At 40.7% G+C, this 22,953-nt stretch overlaps 1 protein-coding gene and 1 long non-coding RNA gene across 2 annotated transcripts in view; one reads left to right on the forward strand and one right to left on the reverse strand.

Annotated features, from left to right (window-relative positions):
• The first annotated feature begins 364 nt into the window (after window positions 1-364).
• The window catches only part of si:dkey-106n21.1 (solute carrier family 23 member 2), a 41,757-nt gene continuing 19,168 nt past the window's right edge, over window positions 365-22,953 (forward strand). Inside the window, 5 exon segments of the mRNA XM_034288206.1 lie at window positions 365-661; window positions 3,488-3,634; window positions 12,117-12,274; window positions 14,317-14,482; window positions 19,247-19,428. Of these exon segments, the coding sequence (XP_034144097.1) occupies window positions 590-661; window positions 3,488-3,634; window positions 12,117-12,274; window positions 14,317-14,482; window positions 19,247-19,428 (725 nt within the window). The 5' untranslated portion in view covers window positions 365-589.
• Window positions 19,338-20,735, reverse strand: LOC105018302. The gene is made up of 3 exons (XR_828580.2): window positions 20,697-20,735; window positions 20,305-20,537; window positions 19,338-19,426 (listed from the first exon to the last, which is right to left on the reverse strand). It is a non-coding gene; the product is annotated as an uncharacterized LOC105018302 (long non-coding RNA).

Below are 22,953 nucleotides of genomic sequence, written 5' to 3' on the forward strand. Positions count from 1 at the left end.
AACCTTACCCTAACCTTAATCCTTACCCTAAACCTTCTTCTAAACTAACCCTAACTACACTTATTATATTGGAAAGATGTATATGTTGGAAAGATGTGTCCCGTCTCAACAATTAGTATGTGTTTTAGTTGTATAGAGACTCTGTGGAGCAGCTAACTACTTTAAATAGTAACAGCAATGATAATTGTGAGTGAGTGGGTGTGTGTGTATGGGAGTGAGAGTCATGTGTGCATGTGCATGTTTGTGCACGCTTGTGTGTGTGTTGGCATTTGTTTGTGTGTAGCGTGGCATTAACTCCATGCAGACCAGATAACTAAAGCTGTGGGTCTTGACAGAAGACCCCCCCACACACACACACAGAGGACACATGACTGGGGCAGGGAGGGACCGACCGAACGGTTTTGGAGGGATCACATATGAACGGTTAGCAGTGAGAGCGATGCGGTTTCCTTGACGACGTGACGTGGCCCTTCATGCTTTACCGGGTTTCTCTGTATTTTTGTGTGAGTGTGTGGCATGTCGAGAGGTCTGAGGAGTCCCTGAGAGACTCCGTGTCCAGCCAACACTGTCTGTTTGTCCCGGCAGCAGCATGCATCTCATCCAGCACCCCGAAATTGAGATGGGACTGAACGATCTTGGGAAAGTCAATCCTGGCTTCGGGGTAAGTGCTGTGTTGCTGTCTTAAAGCAACTGCCGAACCGTCAGGTCTCGTACCTTCCTTCAGGGCAGCGCTTCTACTAAACATCAACAGAGATGTCAAGTCGCGTACCTGCCTTGGGGGGTAGGTGGTGTATTACTCCCTCTGAAAAGCCGGGGAGTCGCGTCATATTAAATGACATGGCTAAAGGTAATGGGAATGCCTTCAGTTCAGTGTTCATTATTTTTCATAGTGTGTGTTATGAATTGAAAGAGGAAATGAACATGAAGTGGGATGTGAGAATTGGTTTCCTCTGGGTTCATGCTGGTTTACTGCTGTCCGGGAAGAAAACAAAGCTCTGAGTTATTCACCTTAGAAACTAGAGCTGGATTTAAGCTACTGTGGAATGTATTTTGCCAAGAGCCTACTAAACAGACTGGGCCACTGAATGGAAAACATTGTTTGATCCCACAGCACAACATAGATATACAGTATGTTAACAAAAACTAAATAAACATGTATTATTTTAAATATTATTCCCATACAGGTGGCATGGAAAGTGTGTGTGTTGATGTGCTGTTTGTGTTCTTTTTTATTTATAATTTTTTTTAAATATATTTTTTACAATATTTTATACATACTGTATTATTAAAGTTCTGTTTCCCTCTGATTGTTTTACTTAAATTAAAATGCTAATTTTTAAATTGCAAGCAGCTCAACTGGTAATTGTACCTAACATCTAGAAAACTGAGTGAGAGAGGCAGTAAGGCAGGATGATGATGAAAAAAAAAGGGTTTGTTCTGATCCTATCTATGACACACAAGTCCTAAAATGTTTTACACTCAAATCAGAATGCATTATAGCTGTTAAATGATTGCAATTATGTTTATTCTGGATTGAATGTCATTGTATACAGCTGGATTGCAATGTTATTTGTTTCCGACCCACAGCTGGAAGGCACCCCACGCCACATTTCCTCCCCCCAACATATCTTAGCAAACAAAACAACTGAAACAACAGCTGGCAGCACACAGTCATTTTAGAAACTACTGGCTGAGACAAAGCACTCATTTATCATGAATTGACATGTTTATTGGAAATAAGGCATTCAAGGTGGATTTACCTACACATTTCTTCAAAGCATGGTATTTTCCTTGCACCTTGACCTGGAGAAATTCCACGTTCGTCAATTACTGTAAATTCCTATACTTAAATCACACAATCAAATCAATAGCACATTATTTAATAGTCTAAGTTAACATACTACAGTGTAGTAATCTGACCGACTAGAATAGGGCTATAGTGAATACATTAATAATCGATTCCTTATTTTTAAGATGTCAATATGAAATGGGATATTTACATAATGATAATGTCCTTCATGATCTCCTGATTCATCAGTAACTCAGCTGTCTCCATGCTAACGAATATGGTTCCACTTGAGCTCAGGGGGTCATTACATTCTGTGTCATGACAACCGTAAACACCGACATTCCAGAAAAGCTGCCTTCAATTTAACAGTTGAAACATTCCTGTCATTGTGTACGGAGTGGTGAGCACATGGTGAGCCACACGTAAGAAAGGCAGAGAGGACTTCCATTAGATGGCAGCAAAAGAATAGCAAATGGTGGTCTGGGCACCCCACTGATATCAGATGAGGCGTAAATAATGTTTTGGTCTCAAACAGACATTTGGAAGGGTTTGAAGAGGTCCTACTGAAATGATTACCTGATTATGAATACATTTAGATACAATACAATTGCATGGCTAGCTGTTCACTTTTCATTATGGCTCCTATGAGCTGTGGAGTGAAATACAAAGTTTGATTTAAAAATTTTAAGATTTAAAACCTCTGCTGTGTAATTTCTAAAATCAGCTTCTTACACACACACACACACACACACACACACATCAACACTAAGTGTGGAAGGTGATATGACCTGAGGGATTTTTGCTATTTGGGGTCTGACCTCTTTAAGTTTAGGGCAGTGGTCATACATCAGGCAAACTGTCTGAACCTTTGGTACTTGATTACTGTCAGAATGGGTTACTAGACATTTTCCCCCTACATCACACGTTTCCTTTTGATGGGACAGGAAATACGAGAGGGTCTCCAAGGCTGGGCTACATGGATTTTTTTAATAACTGAACATACACTATGACCGTTCCACATTAGCGCCAGTACCCCATGGTACTGGGTTTACCTTTTTCCATGTGGTCGTATAATATCAGAGAATCGGTCGGTGCTTCATAACATGTTTGATTGATTCCAGGCCTCAGACAAAATGTGTCAGCATACATTATAGAGAATGTAATTGACGGCTTTGCTCATGACTGCTCATATTTTCTCTTTTAGTCTATGGCATATGCTGCTTCTTTAAAGTGAATTTTACATCAAAGAATGTTGAAGGGAGATAATTAATGCCCCTAAAGTTGAACCTTGTTTTAGCTTTTGCTTTTTTTCCGAAATGCAATGTAATCATTAAAAACATTCTATTGAGAGAAATGATATGTGAAAAACTATACTTATACTGGTGTTCAATCAAACCTGCCATTGCAACGTTTACAGTCTTCAGTTTCAATATTATACCTGTGTCCTCACACTGAAAGGTGAAAGCATACCAGCGAGGTGTATCCACATGCCCACGGAAAGATGTTTAGAGCAGTTGGTGCTGTGGATGCCAAACGCATGGAAGATGCGTGGGGGGCTATGTTGGGTGGGGGGGGTGGGGGGGGGGCTAAAAAGCCTAATATGGGACATATTTTGACAAACCGAGTTTGAAAAGATTATGTATTAAAAGGCAAATTCCAACTTTTGAGGCAACTTCACTTCTCTTTTCCCCGCCACAGGGCCCAGAAGGAAATCAGCAATCAATTGACATTGATCACACAGAGGGGCTGAATGAATGTCTGGAGGATGAGAACAAAGGTTTGGACCTGGTGTACTCCATCAATGATAGGCCACCATGGTATTTGTGCATCCTGCTGGGGTTCCAGGTAAGGGAACTACACCACGCCGGCCATTGCCTGTGTTATCTACCAGAGTTGGGATAAATTCCATTTCAATACGTTTAGGATATCACTAAAGGGAGGCAAACAGGATACCTGGAAGGTCAGTTTACTTCCTGAATTGACAGAAGCAGCTTACACTTAACTCTACCGCCTATGACCTTTACACCATCTAAGATTTCTTGAAAATAGTTCAGCATGTCGGTTCTCAGCAGTATTATGGTCCTGTCAGCCACCACTCCCACCATGCGAAATACCTGTAATGGAAAGGAAACAGCCCCTATCCTACGTTGTCCCATAAGGATGAGTAGTTGGTGGAGACCCTTAACAAGAAGGTCGGTTGTATGGCATTGACCGGATCATTCTGGAAGACCTGAGAGAATATCAAATACGCTAGAAACTCAAAAGGTCAGGAAGGGGGCCCATTAGTCCCAGGAAGGAGATTTAACAGATGTTTCACCACTCCATTTCCACCCTATTTCTTGACAACGCCCCTACATATGACCCCGGCATGAAGGGTTTCGTTAGTCTTACTGCACGCCTATTTAAGTGGCAGTACGGCTGCCACTTCTTTTTCTGACAGGTTTTTATGGGTTTTTTTATATTTTCATCACCGTTTCTTGTATTGGAAATCTCCCATTTTGTATAAAAAGTCAGACCACGTCATCTTCTGACTTAGCTTTGCTATTGAAACATAGAAGCCTGTGTTGCCAAACCCATACAGGAATCACTTGTGAGAAAAGATAATGGTCACAGTCAGACTTTAAAATGAAGGTTAAATAAACTGGTATTTTCAAAATCACATATTTATGTTGAATTTAACAGTGCACACTTCTCAGATAATGCAACCCTGGCCTTAATTAGCATTAGCAGTGTTATGGAGGTCCTTATGGCTGGTAGGTTCCAGTGAATGTTTTTAACTTAGGGAAATTCTAAATATAATGTAGTCAGGAGAGTTGTCCAAAAATTATTTTGCTTTAGGGAGTATTGTGCGTGTGTCCACCTCCTTTTCAAAATGTAGTTACTTTAACGAAGCATTGTGTTGTTGGTTTATTTGTTTTACTATATGAGAGGTGGGTCTTGTGAAAAGACATTTCATGTTTGTGCATCCGGAGAGTTAATGGTGCAGAAAATATATCAGCGCAGTCCTTGCAGGAAACTCAGTGCCCTGGGGAACAATGCAGAATGTTTCTAGAAACAGCATTTTCTTATTCTATTAGTAGAGGTGGACTTCTCTGCTATGCTGGCTTTGTCTCCCCACAATGCCAATCGGTCATAGTATGTGAGTACCACAAGCTCTTCAGGAAACTGATCAACAAATCACCTAACATCATAAATAACAAAATCATATTTATTTGTAAATTAGTTAGACAGTCACAATTTACCCATTATACATGGGTAAATTGGCCTGTTTAGTTCCTCTCAGCAGGTTATAGCAATAGCCTTGACCACAGCCCAGATATTTACCCCTCTGAATTATTGGAGTTGTAGTTTTAAAATAAATCCATAAATCCAAAGAGGATTGCCAACATCTGTGTTAGATTTTAGGACATCTATCAGCCTGAATTTCTTTCTTCTGCTTCACTAGGTCCAAAACCACTAAACCACTCTCTTAAGGGTAGCTTTGTTAGAGTTTTAGAAGTGAAGCGGTAAACTCCTAATGTATTTCCTCTGGTTTTTATTGTCCTCCTTCTGGTGACTGAAAAACATACATTACTATGGGATGATAAGGCCTAAGAGGATGTGACCCCAACAGACCGGTAAAAGCACAGGGGCCACACCCTGTCATGCAATGTAATGCCACTGGACCACATGGAGGCAACATATTAAGATGCAAACATTGAAATGCCACTACCTTGTCATGTTAGACCTATTAGCCCTGTTAGTCTATTAGTCCTATTAGCCCGGTTATACCTATTAGTCCTGTTAGACCTATTAGTCCTGTTAGACCTATTAGTCCTGTTAGACCTATTAGTCCTGATAGACCTATTAGTCCTGTTAGTGCTGTTAGACCTATTAGTCCTGTTAGACCTATTAGTCCTGTTAATCCTATTAGTCCTGTTAATCCTATTAGTCCTGTTAGACCTATTAGTCCTGTTAGTCATAAAGTAGGACATTGATTGGTCCAGTAGTTCTGGAGAAGACAAAAAAACCTAATAAAACATGTTTTGCCAGACTATCAAGATGGAGCCTGCGGACAACGAGCCAATGCCAAATAATTGTGGGCAAATGGATTGTTACCGCCCCACCATGAAGTCCTGCCGTGAAGACGTTCTACAGTTAACGGCTATTTCTTTTTCAAAAACACACTAAAACAATCTTTTCAATTTTGAGTTTCTGAGGAGTACAGAATGCACTATATGTCAGTTTAGGGCAATGTGTCCAACGTAATATTGTTGACACTACTGAACCTTTACTTTCATCTATAGATTAATCAGTGGATTTAGTCTGTCCCTCCTACAAATCAGGGATTCCTGGCCAATTGAATGATGATAGACAATGACGTGTACTAAAGTGCGCACCAGTTATATAGCGCAGAGATGCACGGTAGACTGAATCCAGAGGCATCAATACTGAAGCGGAAGCATGCATACATCCTATCAACTTAATACAACACTGACACAAAATCTCTTGCACAGCTTCATTTCTGTGTCATCAGCAGAAAGATGTATTTACATGTTCTCACTGAACTACAGATATATACTGTACAGACTACACAGTAACTGATCTAATATTGAACCCTGGGGAACTCCTTTGTCAACTACAAGGAATTCTGATTGGATCCGATCTGTTGTCATCAGGCCTAATGAGGTCAGTTTATAGCAAGATGGAATGATCAACAGTATCAAAAGCCTTTGATACTGTTGAAATAAAACAACACAATGCGATTTCTCAATCAAGGCTTTGGCAATGTCATTAACAGCTAATGTTGTTGCAGTAATGGTAACATGCCCTTCGAAATGCAATTTTGCGATAAGGAGTGCAACTGTATGTTTACTAAAGAAATGTTCCTAACTGGTGTAAATTTAGTTTTTCCGAACTTGCCTTGATCCCAAAACAGACGTCCTCATATGGTTCATATTTATAAGTACATCAGGACAGGTGTAACCTGAATGTACTGAGGCACCCTGACCCAGTCATAATGACACACCATTCACTGCTCCCTTGCAGTGGCCAGTGCACTGTACCACCACAGTCTTATTCCGGCTGAAATCACCAGTTGTCGTTTCCCGACATAGATTCCGAAGAATATAAAAGTGGTGTTTTAACGATAACTGATGCCTTCTTGCCCAAGTCTCACGTCAAAAAAAGAGACGGAGCACACACGTTACACCTGATATAAAATTGTGCACCTCAATTCTCTGACATTGGCATTTAGTTATATACCCAGTAGGTCCCTCAGGTCCTCTGCCACTGGCATTTAGTTATATACCCAGTAGGTCCCTCAGGTCCTCTGCCACTGGCATTTAGTTTTATACCCAGTAGGTCCCTCAGGTCCTCTGCCACTGGCATTTAGTTATATACCCAGTAGGTCCCTCAGGTCCTCTGCCACTGGCATTTAGTTATATACCCAGTAGGTCCCTCAGGTCCTCTGGCACTGGCATTTAGTTATATACCCAGTAGGTCCCTCAGGTCCTCTGGCACTGGCATTTAGTTATATACCCAGTAGGTCCCTCAGGTCCTCTGGCACTGGCATTTAGTTTTATACCCAGTAGGTCCTTCAGGTCCTCTGCCACTGGCATTTAGTTATATACCCAGTATGTCCCTCAGTTCCTCTGCCACTGGCATTTAGTTATATACCCAGTATGTCCCTCAGTTCCTCTGCCACTGGCATTTAGTTATATACCCAGTAAGTTATATACCCAGTAGGTCCCTCATGTCCTCTGGCCCTGGCATTTAGTTATATACCCAGTAGGTCACTCAGGTCCTCTTCCACTGGCATTAAGTTATATACCTACTAGGTGCCTCAGGTCATCTGGCACTGGCATTTAATTATACACTCACCTAAAGGATTATTAGGAACACCATACTAATACTGTGTTTGACCCCCTTTCGCCTTCAGAACTGCCTTAATTCTACATGGCATTGATTCAACAAGGTGCTGAAAGTATTCTTTAGAAATGTTGGCCCATATTGATAGGATAGCATCTTGCAGTTCATGGAGATTTGTAGGATGCACATCCAGGGCACAAAGCTCCCGTTCCACCACAACCCAAATATGCTCTATTGGGTTGAGATCTGGTGACTGTGGGGGCCATTTCAGTACAGTGAACTCATTGTCATGTTCAAGAAACCAATTTGAAATGATTCGAGCTTTGTGACATGGTGCATTATCCTGCTGGAAGTAGCCATCAGAGGATGGGTACATGGTGGTCATAAAGGGATGGACATGGTCAGAAACAATGCTCAGGTAGGCCGTGGCATTTAAACAATGCCCAATTGGCACTAAGGGGCCTAAAGTGTGCCATCCCCCACACCATTACACCACCACCACCAGCCTGCACAGTGGTAACAAGGCATGATGGATCCATGTTCTCATTCTGTTTACGCCAAATTCTGACTCTACCATCTGAATGTCTCAACAGAAATCGAGACTCATCAGACCAGGCAACATTCTTCCAGTCTTCAACTGTCCAATATTGGTGAGCTCGTGCAAATTGTAGCCTCTTTTTCCTATTTGTAGTGGAGATGAGTGGTACCCGGTGGGGTCTTCTGCTGCTGTAGCCCATCTGCCTCAAAGTTCTGCGTGTTGTGGCTTCACAAATGCTTTGCTGCATACCTCGGTTGTAACGAGTGGTTATTTCAGTCAAAGTTGCTCTTCTATCAGCTTGAATCAGTCGGCCCATTGTCCTCTGACCTCTAGCATCAACAAGGCATTTTCGCCACAGGACTGCCGCATACAGGACTGCCGCATACAACCATGCCACGCTCAAAATTGCTTAAATCACCTTTCTTTCCCATTCTGACATTCAGTTTGGAGTTCAGGAGATTGTCTAGACCAGGACCACACCCCTAAATGCATTGAAGCATCTGCCATGTGATTGGTTGATTAGATAATTGCATTAATGAGAAATTGAACAGGTGTTCCTAATAATCCTTTAGGTGAGTGTATACCCAGTAGGTCCTATAGATCCTCTGCCACTGGCATTTAGTTATATACCCAGTAGGTCCCATTGATCCTCTGCCACTGCCATTTTAACTATTGCAAAACCATGGACTAACCGGAGAGGCAGCTTTTATACTCCCAGTCTATGGAATGCTCTGCAAGAGATACTGGACAATTAAAATATATGTTTTTTTTTAACAAATTCTGGTGATCAATCTCACTAATAAGCTGTAGGTTTGCTTTCCGAACTACAAATAACCACAGATATTAGCGTCAAAATGTACTATATTGTACAAATTCATAAAAAACTAAAAGCCTCATTAGTTTTGCTCTTAATTAATGTATAGGACCAGGCCCTTACAATAAAACCTTTTGAATAACGCAGGGTATTGTACATAACTAATACGTTTAATGACATACATCAATTTGTGATGTCCCAAAGACAAAAGTGTGTTAGTACAATATTAATGTTAAAACTGGTTCCAGTGCATATAATGTACCACTTTCAACACCAATAGTGTTGATTTAACATGGCATCATTGGATTTAGGCCTAAAAAAAACATAAAGGCTTCTAAAGTATTCTTTATCTTTAATATTGTGCATTAATATCTACCAGAAGTCAAGGTTTTCAACAGCCGTGCCAATAACTCACTAATAGTATCATGATTGTTAACTCAAATAACTCAAAAGGGCACGGCACACTGGGACAACGTATTAAGACATGGCTAAGAGAGGGTGTGGCTTTCAGTTATTTGGCCACCCGTTAGTGAAAGTGTTATTCCAGTTTATGTTGCACAGCAGTCATTATGCACTTCTAAAGTGAACCGTCACTTCTGTTGCAACCAAGCCAGAGTAGTAAAGCCAGAGTAGTATTTGGGAATTGTCACTTACAAGCTGCATACTGAAAAACTGGAGGGGTTTGCTTAGTTAAAGAATATAACTCCATAACAAAAGCATCTCAACTGGAACAATTATTTTACCAACGGGGGCAATTAGTCCAAGTAACATTTGCTGCAAAATGTATTCATTTGTCAATCAATATACAATACTTACACAAAAATGTAAAAATGTATTTGCTGTAAAACATGCTGAGAAATGTGACGAGTGTGGCACGAGTGTGTGTTTGAGTTTTAGACCAAGGCCGTAGCCGTGGAGTCAACATTGGGGGGGACCAAATCAGCTGGGGGTCTGCAGGTCCCCCCAGAAAAACATTAAAAAGTGTTTAAAATATTTACAAGACTCTTAACCATAAATATTCACATAATCTGATATCATTGTGTTGTTGTTGTTCCTACAAAATCCTAATTAATGTTGCTCCAACTGACCAGTAGTTAGTTGGTTACACCAGTCCAAAGACAGAATATTCCGATGCTCCCCGCCCTTTGACCTAACCCTAACATCAGAGACACCTGTGCCTGAACCTAACCTAAGCCTAACCTCAGTTTTGCCAACATGAATTATGATGTCGTTGGAAAAACACCAACATGGCGATAACAGATCGGTCATCAATATTTGCTCCTTTTCTCACTCCCCTCCATGTCACCTGCTCTCCCTGTCCTGTTGGCATCCTCATGCTCTCTCTCTCTCTCCCTCTTTCTTTACTCTTTACGCATCAGAGTGAACATGAAATAAATGACAAGTTGTTTCTTGCCATGATGTTCAAGAATGGATTACTAACCATTTCTGATCTGAATGGCAAAGATTATTGTATCAATTAATATTGACTCACTTATTGTGTATATCATGTGACTGGTACTCATTTTTTCACTGCTCTCAGCTTTTCTTTTCTGAGGCTGCCCAAAAAACTGATGAATGTCACTGCCACCCTTCCTCGTGCTCATGATGACACTGAATGAGTTGACTAATAAAACTACTTGCACTTTAATCAAGCGAACATTAATAATGCTATTTATCGTACAGTAAGCATGTGCAACTATACAGAATACTACACGAATATGCAATCAAGGAAAACGATTACTGTCTGCATATTTTACACATGAAGCGCAACATAAATTATTAACACTTTACTCATACGTGGGCTTTCTGACAAATCTAACAAAATCCTTCACGTAAGACATTAAACGTTAGTTGAATACGCACATGAGCACCATTGCTGGTCGCTGGCTGAATGTGTGGCTAATTAGCCTTCCAGGTAACAGCTATGATAGATAACATTAGTGACGGTTGATTGATTAGCACTGGCAAATTGGCCCTTTTTCAACGAATACTTTTGTTTACGCTCCATGCAATTACTGACAATTTTAGCAAAATATTATTTATTTCCACAATTACAGTTCAAGCGCAAAATAACGTGTTGATGTTAGAACTATAACAATCAACAGCAAAATAGCCTGCTTAACACTCATTACATTCCCCTCCCCGGAACAGCCTGTGAGCATATTTGAATATTGGGGGTAATGTGTCCCCCTCAATATATATTGTAATTACGTTGTTTTAGACCTTACAAAATAAGACCTTATTAAAGACACATTGTGTTATGTGAAACACATAACTTTCTTTCCTGATAATAAACGTTAGAAAACATTAGAAAATTATGATTTGGGTGCAAATCTACAAATTGGTTAAACTTTTACAAAGTTGCCTATCCTACACCTTTTATACAGCTTCGTGATCGGAGGGAACCGATTATATGTTAAAAACTTAAGAGATTCAGAGACATTGGCCATTACAACTTCATGATCTAACACGTACACACAAAACGAGTGCTTGCAAACTAAGCAAGAATAGGAGGTGCAGTCAAACTACATGAAAGGTGTAATTTAAAAGCCATCAATTGACCAGCCCTTCAACTCTCAACCTAATGTCTGTATGAACTAATAAGGTTGTTTCTAACTGAGCTATGTTAATTCTGGGCAATCACCAACCTCAGACGCTGTCATGCCTGAGGCTAGTATTGCCTAACAAACCGTTTGAAGAGCTGCATGTTAAACACCTGAGGCGAAGCGACACAGGAGCTGATATAGCCAATTAAATGATCATGCATACCACATTGTTGTCACTTACCCAATATCGCTTCACACTGCTGGTATTGAAACGTTGTTTGTAATGGTACAACATTTTTGTGATCTCCCAGGTCATTGTAGGCAACTAGCCAAGGCCAGCATCTGTGTTATCCAAATTATGAATGTGTCACGTGAGAACCTTCAAACAGGTTGGAATGAAAGCTAATGATGAAAAGAGAAATACGAAACTAGCCTCGCTACAACAATAGCCTAATAAAAGTGTTGGCGATATCAATTAAGGATAGGTACTTGTTTCATGCCTTGTTCCTTGTTACGTTTTCACTGTTTTCACAATTAGACTCAGACCAGTATGTTCACACCCTTTGGTCCCTTCAACAGCATTACATCCTAGCATTTGGAGGCATTATTGCAATACCGCTCATCCTGGCCGAGCCTCTCTGCATACAAGACAACAACGCTGCCAAGAGCCAACTCATCTCCACCATATTCTTTGTGTCGGGTGTGTGCACACTGCTTCAGACCACTATTGGAACCAGGTAGCTAGTCCTCTTGGTATTTCCTTCTCGTGCATAGACAGATCTACTGTCAAAGTAAGCAATAGGGAACGAGGGGTGTGGTAAATGGCCAATATACCACGGCAAGGAGCTGTTCTTAGGCACGACACATTGTGGATTGCCTGGACACAGAGGTTAGCCGTGGTATATTGGCTCTAAATCACAGACCCCGGAACCGATAACCAATGCAATAAGTGCAGAAAAAAGTTATGTCATACTGGTGGTATACAGTTCATATACTGCGGCTAACAGCCAATCAGCATCCAGGATTTAAATCCCAACAGGTTTAGAAGAAGAAAATAATGTGTGTGAAAACAAACAATTGTGTACACATCTAAACTCCAAAACAGATCTGTACACAAACATTTATCTTTGTCTTTATTACCCATCTAGGCAATCCTTTATTAACCCTCTCTCTTCCTAATGTACATTAGTTGGGCGTTATCTTAGACTTACACAGTTTCAGAATTCTTAATGAGGTAAACCTTATGTCGATTCCACTAGCGTTACAGCAGAAGAGCCCAGGTGCAGGATTAGTGGTCAGTATGACCCGAAGGGTTAATTTCATGGACTCAGATTAAGTCCAGTCTAGGACAAAAAAAAAACTCAAAGGGCTTCTCCTGTGACCTTGAATTTTTTTCTAAGAAGCTGTGTTGGTATTTCACGTACGGGACATTGTCTTTTTGTGATGGACTAGGGGAAGCTCAAAGCAAACCGTCTGTCCACACCACAGTGACATTCTGCTGTTCACCAGCTCTATTAAACCTCTTCTCTGCACAACCCGTACACAGCTGTTATTGGCCCATACACAAAACGTGGTTGGTTTAAAATATCTGTCCTTGAATATGACATTTGACTGGTCATGCTCTCCATGGAAGTCGTCAGGAATTATAGTAATTTATGTTTATGGCCCCACTCTTCGAGTGTGTCTCAGAGGGAGCTATCATACGCATAACGAAGTGAGGGCTCTACTCGTCGCCACATTTCCTGTCTGTCAACATTGTGTAATTGGAGGTTTCTGTGGTCCCCAAGGTGTGATACCTCACATCTGATCAGATAACTGGGGCCATGTAAATATCATACACATAACTCTATTTAGTTCAGTTTGAGTTGAGAAGTATCCCATTTTGTAATGTATACTGTAGTCACAGATGGTGACCTTTGATGTATATATGAAGTGTGACTGTCTCTATAAACTAATTTCAGCGCTTTCTATAAAAGAGAATATCTGTCATTAAGTTGAGGGTTGATTAACATGTTCATAACAATGTTGGGTTGATGTTATTATTGTTATTACTTGAAAAGAAAAATCACAGGTACCTCAAATTACATAACATTTTTGGAGTGTTGAATATAGAAAAAATCAAATAAAAATATAAATGGGGCTCTGACATTTGAAATGTAAGAAAATTTGGAAACTCCTGATTTTGATAGTTTGACATTGGAGATTTTGCTAAGGATAACATGACAAAATAAAACCTCAGGGATCTTATGCATTTGACCGTTTTTACACAGACACAGAAAATATATATTTCTTTTACATAGCGTATCTTCCATCAAGTTGTATTTTGTCGAATGAGCAGGTCACAAAAACAAATGCTCACTTGTTTCCTTCATAACAGCGCAACTACAATAGAAATACAGCCAATAGAGATTACATTTAAATATAAAAAGATAAAGAAGTATAACAAAACATTATTGATAACACTACTAATAAAGATGACACTAATAAAATCCAGATACAATACAACGGCAGAATTTGCAGTATGTACACGTGTAAGCGTTATCAATGCGCATTAAAAATGAACTCTGGTTATGAAGTTATGAAGTGTATGTGCGGCAAGCATGTGTTGTACAGGTGTGTGTGCGTCATGAGTAATGGATGTTGTGCCGGCATCAGCCCGTGTGAGCGCAACTTCAAATGACTGGAGCAATACTTTAACAATCCCCGGGGCGCCTGTGTGATCTCTAAACGTTTTTTTTTGCTCAGACCATTCTTCTTGTTGCCTCATTTCTCTCCACAGGTTGCCGATCCTCCAGGGGGGGACTTTTAGCTTGATCACCCCAACGCTGGCTATCCTTGCCCTGCCTAAATGGCGTTGCCCTGCCCCCGCTACCATATCACTTCAAAACACAACTGGAGCTCCGCTAATTGACTCTGATGAGGTGTGGAAGTCCCGTATGAGAGAGGTACTGTATGTTTCAAGTTTTGGCCTCATTGCCAAGTGTCTACATCTAACATTAGGTACCGGAATACTGTACAAAAAAACATTAGGTACAAATGAATTATTAGTAGTCAATTTGACTAGTCAAAAGTGAATTACAGATATCAGCAATGACCTCGCTGAAAACGACACTCGAGTCGTTACACATCCCAAATGGATATTGAAGATATCTGTAATTTAGTTTTGACTAGACAAAATAATAGTTGCAGATATCTCAAACGTCATTATGACAATTTCAATTTTTTTTGCATGACGTTTCACATGCGAAGCATCAGATCATATTGGCCCAGCAACGCATTTAGGTTTTAGCAACAGTAGCGGTTTCAGTTGTGGATAGAATAGTTAAAAAATGTCATGAAATAGAACGAGCTTATCATCGGGGATTTTGTGGCGAACAATTTTTTATTCATAATTTTTTTTAAAGAAAGTAAATCTGTAGTTCTTAATAAATGCGCCTGTCGTGCACTGCCTGTAGCCTTAAAAATAATGTCAAAAACTAGAACTTCGGCCTCAAGCAGGTCTGACATGGCGGTTAATGCTTGCCATACGGTGGAATAGTAGTAACATGTTTGAATACAAGCAAGCCACTCATTTCCGCACCTGACCCCTACGTGAAACTAACCGCAACGTAATTTTGCCTAATTAACTAAAACCCCAATTCAAGATATCTGTAATTACATTTTGACTAGGCAGAATTAAAGTTCTCAAATCTCCAATTTGAGATATCTCCCATCAAAATTCATTTGAAGATATCTATAACTTGATAATGACTGGCTGTTATTCTAGTTTCAGATATCTTCAACTGATTTATGACTAGTTAAAACTTTGTTTAAGATATCGCAAAAGAACAATCTAGATATCTTAAATTGATGGAGATTCAAGATATCTTGAACTGGCATTGTGACTAGTCAGAATTAAATGATAGACTAGTCAGAATTCAGTTGAAGATATCAACAATAGACATTGCGGATATCTGCAACTGATTTAAAGATATCTGTAATGAGAAACCTCATAGACATGAATGGCAATAGTTGTTTAAAACTGACTAGTCAAAACTGAATTACAGATATCTCCAACTGCTGTTGTGACTAGTCAGAATGACGTTATAGCTATCTTGAATTGGAGTTTTGACTAGGCGAAATTATGTTGCAGATATCTGTAAGGAATATCCAGTTTAGCGAACAGTTAAAACGGCTTGCCATAGTTAACAAACCCATATACTAACTGCACCCAAATACAAACAGCATTTGCCCAGAGAATTGACCTTTCGCAATACCCCTCCCCCAAACGGTCCTTGTCCAATCCCACCATAGCAGTTCACTTTACTACTTGAAGAATGTTCGTCAAGCTTTTGTCATAAAGGCTCAAAATGGTGAAACTATGTACCTTCGCTTCGGCATCTGCTGCAAATCCCACAGCATGTACCCGAAATGTTTCGAAGGGGAGTCATTTACAGTGACTTCTCTTGGGTTGTGAAATGATTTAGTCAACTATTATATAATGATTTAGTCATTTATACATGACTTTTCATTAGACAACAATGTTATCAAACACTGACGTTATAGTTATTTGTGCTAACGTGACCATTAATACGACTAACTTGCTACTACTATGTTAGCTAGATTATTAACTACCTATAATATTAGCTTGTTACGTCGGGGCACTTGTAGGTTTAAATTCAACGGGTTACTTTCTGCTGAAGTTGATGGGATGATGTCGACTGATAAGAGTTCAACAATAGCTATGAACAGTGCAAGAGCATGACTGGTCCACAAGGCTGTGCTGGTCGCATTTGAGTTCATGGGGCATCGCATCCGTTGAGTGAGATCCGTATGCTTGTTTCAATTACTGTTTTCTGAGACCTCTACGTCGTCAAGCAGTCATCTGTGAAAATATTCGCCGGTGGAAACAGTTTTAAACATGTGATGTAGATTGTGTATAAGCCGCACCCATGTAGGAAAACATTTTCATCTGTGGATGATTTTTTTTGTTTGTTAGGTTCTGTTTTTGTTCTCTGGTTAGCTCCCTGTTTAGTCTGCCCAGGTCTGTTCAGCCCTTGTTGAGTTATTGTGTGTGTGTTGGCTGCCATCGGTCTGTTTGCTGCCTGCCTACCTTGTTCCGTTGTTCCTGGTGTTTTCATGTTTTTAGCCACCTCAGTTTTGTTGTTAAAACCTTTTTGTTGTCCTTTAACTCTATACCTTGCATCCTGCTTAAACCGAAATGTTACAGTTTTCATAATCCGTGTATAAACTGTGTATAAACATTCAATTACGTTACTGTAGGTCCCTGAATCAACTCATACACAAAATAAATTAATATAGGAAATCAATCAAATGTATTTACACTGAACAAAATTATAAACGCAACACTTTTGTTTTTGCCCCAAGTTATCATGTGCTGAACTCAAAGATCTAAGACTTTCTCTATGTACACAAAAGGCCCATTTCTCTCAAATATTATTCACAAATCTGTCTAAATCTGTGTTAGTGAGCACTTCTCCTTTGCAGAGATAATCCATCCACCTTACAGGTGTGGCATAGCAAGATGCTGATTAGACAGCATGATTATTGCACAGGTGTGCCTTAGGCTGGCCACAATAAAAGGCAGTTCCATCACACAGCACAATGCCACAGATGTCGCAGGTTTTGAGGGTGCGTGCAATTGGCATGCTGACTGAAGGAATAACCACCAGAGCTGTTGCCCGTTAATTTAACGTTCATTTCTCTACCATAAGCCGTCTCCAAAGGCGTTTCAGAGAATTTGGCAGTACATACAACCGGCCTCACAACCGCAGACCATGTGTAATCACACCAGCCCAGGACCTCCATATCCAACATCTTCACCTCCAAGATCGTCTGAAACCAGCCACCCGGACAGCTGCTGCAACAAGCGTTTTGCATAACCAAAGAATTTATGCACAAACTGTCAGAAACCGTCTCAGGGAAGCTCATCTGCATGCTCGTCGTCCTCATCGGGGTCTCGTCCTGACTGCAGTTTGTCGTCGTAACTGACTTGAGTGGGCAAATGCTCACATTCGATGGCGTCTGGAACTTTGGAGAGGTGTTCTCTTCACGGATTAATCCCTGTTTTCACTGTACAGGGCAGATGGCAAAGCGTGTATGGCGTTGTGTGGGTGAGAGGTTTGCTGATGTCCTGTACAGTGAAAACAGGGATTGATCCGTGAAGAGAACACCTCTCCAAAGTTCCAGACGCCATCTAACGCCATCTAATGACACACAGCCAGGGCAACTAAGGAGTGGCTCCGTAAGAAGCATCTCAAGGTCTGTATTGCCCAGCGACAGCCCTGAAACCTGAAGGATCTGGAGAAGGTCTGTATGGAGGAGTGGGCCAAAATCTCTGCTGGAGTGTGTGCAAACCTGGTCAAGAAATACAGGAAACATATGATCTCTGTAATTGCAAACAAAGGTTTCTGTACCAAATATTGAGTTCTGCTTTTCTGATGTATCAAATACTATTTTGTCATGCAATGAAATGCAAATGAATTACTTAAAAGATTCCGTCCCTCACAGTTGACGTGTACCTATGATAAAAATTACAGACTTCTACATGCTTTGTAAGTGGGAAAACATGCAAAATCGGCAGTGTATCAAATACTCGTTCTCCCCACTGTATGCTTTTATTTAATCTCCCCTAGACTAATGTGATGGTTTGTTTACATGCCTCGAGTAAATGTCACTAGGTAAACTCCAAGTTGTAAAGAATTCAGCTGCCAGACCTCTTACAAGGGTTAAATCAAGGTCTCATACAACCCAAGGGTTGGCAGCACTACTTCGGTTACCGGTGAAGTTCAGAGTAGACTTTAAAATTCTACTTATCACTTTTAAGGCACTCCATGTTCTGACAGCTGATTACATTAGTGACATGCTCAACCCATACTGCACTGTTAGGCCTCTCAAATCAGCTGAAAATGTACTTCTGGCTGTTCCGGAGTCTGCACTGTAAACTAAAGTGACCTGGGCTTTTACTATACGGGCCCGTAGATTCTGGAACAACCTACGTCAGTGCATTCTTTTAAATCTTACCTAAAAACTAATTTTTATAAGATGGCTTTTATGAATATTTTAGCATTGTGATTTTGTATTTTGTTTATTCTTTTTATATGTATGTATGTTAACATATATGTATGTTTTTATATTTTTTTTTTCTTAATATTTTAATGTATTTATATTTTTTGCTTATTGTGTGTAAAGAACATTGTGTAATTATACTAGAAAAGCACTATGCAAATAAAGTATTTATTATTACTATTTAGTTCTTTCATTAAAAAAGAAAAATGTTGATGTAAATCCATGCAGCATCTGGCCACACTTATTTTCAGACATCACAGATTTTCAAAGATATAAGCCCTGAGGTAAGAGTCATAATATAGTATACTGCCTCTTTAAGGGAGGCTTGCTTAGTACTTCAGGGCTTAGAAAAGATGAATTACTTTAATTAGTGAGAAATTCAGGGCCTGCATGGTGTGGCTGTTTGTTTTTTAGTCAAAACATTAAATAGAACAAATCTGCAGTTTAGCAATGACGAAGAAATAACAGTATATACATACAATACATATTTTACTTGGAAAAAATAACAGGTTAAGTCAGTTTCATTTGACATTTCATGAGAGAGTTAAGACGTTGATAGATGTGGGAATGCAAACAAGAAAGACTTTACAAGAATAAACGAATGCCGTCTCACGCTAATCCCTTTCCTTTATCATTGAAAGATTCAGGGGGCTATCCTGGTGTCCTCCTTGCTTCAGCTTGTCCTGGGCTTGTCTGGTCTAGTGGGTCTGGTGCTGAAGTTTATTGGGCCCCTTGCAATCGCTCCCACCATCAACCTCATTGGGCTGTCTCTCTTCATAGAGGCAGGGAAGAAGTCTGGAGCTCACTGGGGAATAGCAGCCCTGTAAGTAAAATGCTTTTGATTATATTCTTGTGAAAGTTGACTTTTGGTTGGTTGTTTGTCTAATGCATGGTCACAGAGGTATCAAATTGGTTGTTTGGGGATGCGGGCATTGAATCTGTTTGCTTGAAGCCATCAAAGTTCAAAGTTGAAACTAGTTCTGTGGCCCATGCAACCTAGAGATGATCTAATCTTAAGTAATATGAGCCAGATAGTGATCCATCCCTTTAGATGTTTAGGATCAATGTGTATCAGACCAAGCCTACTTGTAGGCCTATGGAAGCTCAGTTTTTGCCACCTTTTTTGCCAAAGCTGAATCTATCAGCATGTGTGTACTGATCTAAGTAACCAATAAGAATATACGCAATTTTATCCCGAGACATATCTTTAATTTACCCACCGTTCCCAATCAGGTTATATTTATTACAATAATAGCTTCCATAGTCATGCCTTTCAACTCGTCCTTAAATCACCAATATAGTACCTTCCTCCCAACTCCCCATACAGTATATTGACCATAAACAGACCAGCGGCTTATGCCCTTGCTTTTGCCACGCAAATGCCAATCCTCTGCCCTGTACTGGTTAATCTGACAAAACTCAAAATGCACCCAAATGACTTCAATGTGCCATCGCCATTAAGCTCACAGCTACACTACCTTGACCTCTCCTTGACCTTTTCACCCCGACCCCAGCAAAATCCCTGTAAAATGTGTCTTTATTTACAGCAGACTGGTGGGAGTATCTGGTTAATGTCGTAAATTCATTACAAGGAGAAAATCTGGTGGGTTTTAAAAGGGTTGGCTCATCCTCCTCCTGTCCCTACTAATCAGCCACATTCCATTTAGCTTAGTGCTCTTTTTCTCGCTCTCGTTCTTACCACCTTGTCTCCCCTTGGACACCCAGGGGCTTAGCTGAGACACGATGAGGCAGTAGCTGCTGCTGGTGTAGAATGTTTTCCAGAAGGTGCAAAGCTTCCACTGAGCTTCTAGGCCCACATTTGTTTGATACCAGTTCTTCCATTCTAGTCGCCCTTTCTTTCTTCAACGGCCTGTACACTGGTGACAGTCACACCTCCCCCCTCCATCGAAACTCTGGCTAGTGCAGAGAGAGCTGGGAAAATGACAAGATGTTACATAACAAGCGTGTATTAAGTAAAGTAGCCCATGTCAATGTTGTGGATCGAGTGGCCCATGGTGGCGGTGAAAATAAAGTGCGTGACAACGCGTCTTAACAAGAAATCTTCAAACAGTATATACATGTAACACTCACCACAAGACGAACTGACAATAACAATGATCCACAATGTGGGGAGCAGAGGGGAAACATTTAAACACATACAAATTAGTAGATAGGGACCTGGTGTGCATGATTAAGACATGTGACAAAGAACAAGTCCGGGATGCATTTGTGAGTGATGGGAAATTGAGAATATATGGCACGGTGGTGCTGCTGCTCACCCTGCCGAGGGCTCCGGACCCTCTGCCGACTACCGACCCTCCGTCGGCTCTCCCGGCTCCTGACCCCCCGCCGGCTACCGACCCACCCTCGGCTCTCCCGGCTCCTGACCCCCCGCCGGCTACCGACCCTCCGTCGGCTCTCCCGGCTCCTGACCCCCCGCCGGCTATGCCTCCCCGGCCTGTCCCGACGGCTCCGCCGCCTTGGTTAGTCTCGGCTGTTGATTAAAATAAAACAAAATAACTATTCAGCATGTTAAAAGAGTTAAAAAGAAAAGCTTTGAGTTTGGAAACAGAGTGTTCTGGATTTACTGGCAGAGGGATACAGTGAGTTTCAGGTTGCTTCCATTCTGAAAATCTCAAAGACAACAGACATTGGGAACAATTAAACTACAGACTGGCAGAGGGCAAAAACGACTGTCCACTGACCGGGATTACTGTCAACTCATTCGAATGTCACTCAACAACCGTAGGATGACATCAAGTGACCTACAAAAAGAATGGCAAACAACAGCTGGGGTGAAGTGAATGGAGAGGACGGTTCAAAACAGGCTCCTAGGGGCAGGGCTGAAGTCGTTCAAGGCTAGAAAGAAGCCCTTCATTAATGAGAAGCAAAGAAGAGCCAGGCTGAAGTTTGCAAAAGACCATAAGGATTGGACCGTAGAGGAATGGAGTAAGGTCATCTTCTCTGACGAGTAACATTTTCAGCTTTGCCCAACACCTGGTCGTCTAATGGTTAGACGGAGACCTGGAGAGGCCTACAAGCCACAGTGTCTCGTACTTACTGTGATATTTGGTGGAGGATCAGTGATGATCTGTGGATGCTTCAGCAAGGCTGGAATCTGGCAGATTTGTCTTTGTGAAGGACGCATGAATCAAGCCAATGACAAGATAATCCTGGAAGAACACCTGGTTCCTTCTGCTCTGACAATGTTCCCCAACTCTGAGAATAGTTTTTTCCTGCAGGACAATGCAAATATTGATTTGCAGTGGTCTCTTTATTTTTTCCAGAGCTGCATATGGATGTTCAGTTTGATTACCCAGGATTAGTTTGAATTTCCCTCTGGTGGAAGTTTTTTGATGTGAGCTGGTATCACAATCACGAATCCGTATGCAGTGACATACTCAAGCCCATTCACTCCAGGTGGTTAATTAGAAAATGGCTATTTAATTAAAACCAATGTCACAATATTCTTTGATACTCTGTTGATTTGTGTAGGCATTTTAGACTAGGTGACTGTTAAGGACTTTTTGACAACTGCTATGAATAGTTTTTTATACACTAAAACCCATTAAGATCTTATTATTTTAACATGCATTTGCATTACTTGAAATGTGTAATAACCACTAACCCGGCGTGACCAATAAGTAAAATATAGGACAATAAGAAGCAAATACTCACACTGGAGACAAACATCGTCTGATTTAAATGTTCATTATAGCTACAGTTCAAAAGTTTGCATACCCTTGGAGAATTGGTAATATATGTACCAATTGGAAAGAAAACATGAGTGAGCAGGCAAAAGACGTTTTTTATTTCTTATGGGATTCACATTCAACTGTAGGTCATAACAGAATTGCACAATCATAAAACAAAACATGGCAACAAAGAAAAAAATCAAATTACCCCGGTTCAAATGTCTGCATACCTTTAGTACTTAATACTGTGTATTGCCCCCTTTAGCATCAATGACAGCATGCAGTCTTTTGTAATAGTTGTCTATGAATTCTTTACATGAATTTGCATGACCTGAATTTTTGCAGGTGGTATAGCTGCCCATTCGTCTTGGCAGAATGCCTCCAGGTCATGGAAAGTCTTCGGTCGTCTTGCATGAACTGCACGTTTGAGATCTCCCCAGAGTGGCTCAATGATATTAAGGTCAGAAGACTGTACTCCAGAACCTTCACCTTTTTCTGCTGTAACTACTGGAGGGTCAACTTGGCCTTGTGCTTAGGATAATTGTCATGCTGTCCAAGATCGTCCCAGGTACAGCTTTCATCCAGAAGAATGCAAATCGTCTGCCAGTATTTTCTGATAACATGCTGCATTCATCTTGCCAAACATTTTCACA

Source organism: Esox lucius, chromosome 19 (assembly GCF_011004845.1).
Source record: "Esox lucius isolate fEsoLuc1 chromosome 19, fEsoLuc1.pri, whole genome shotgun sequence".
NCBI classification, from domain to species: domain Eukaryota; kingdom Metazoa; phylum Chordata; class Actinopteri; order Esociformes; family Esocidae; genus Esox; species Esox lucius.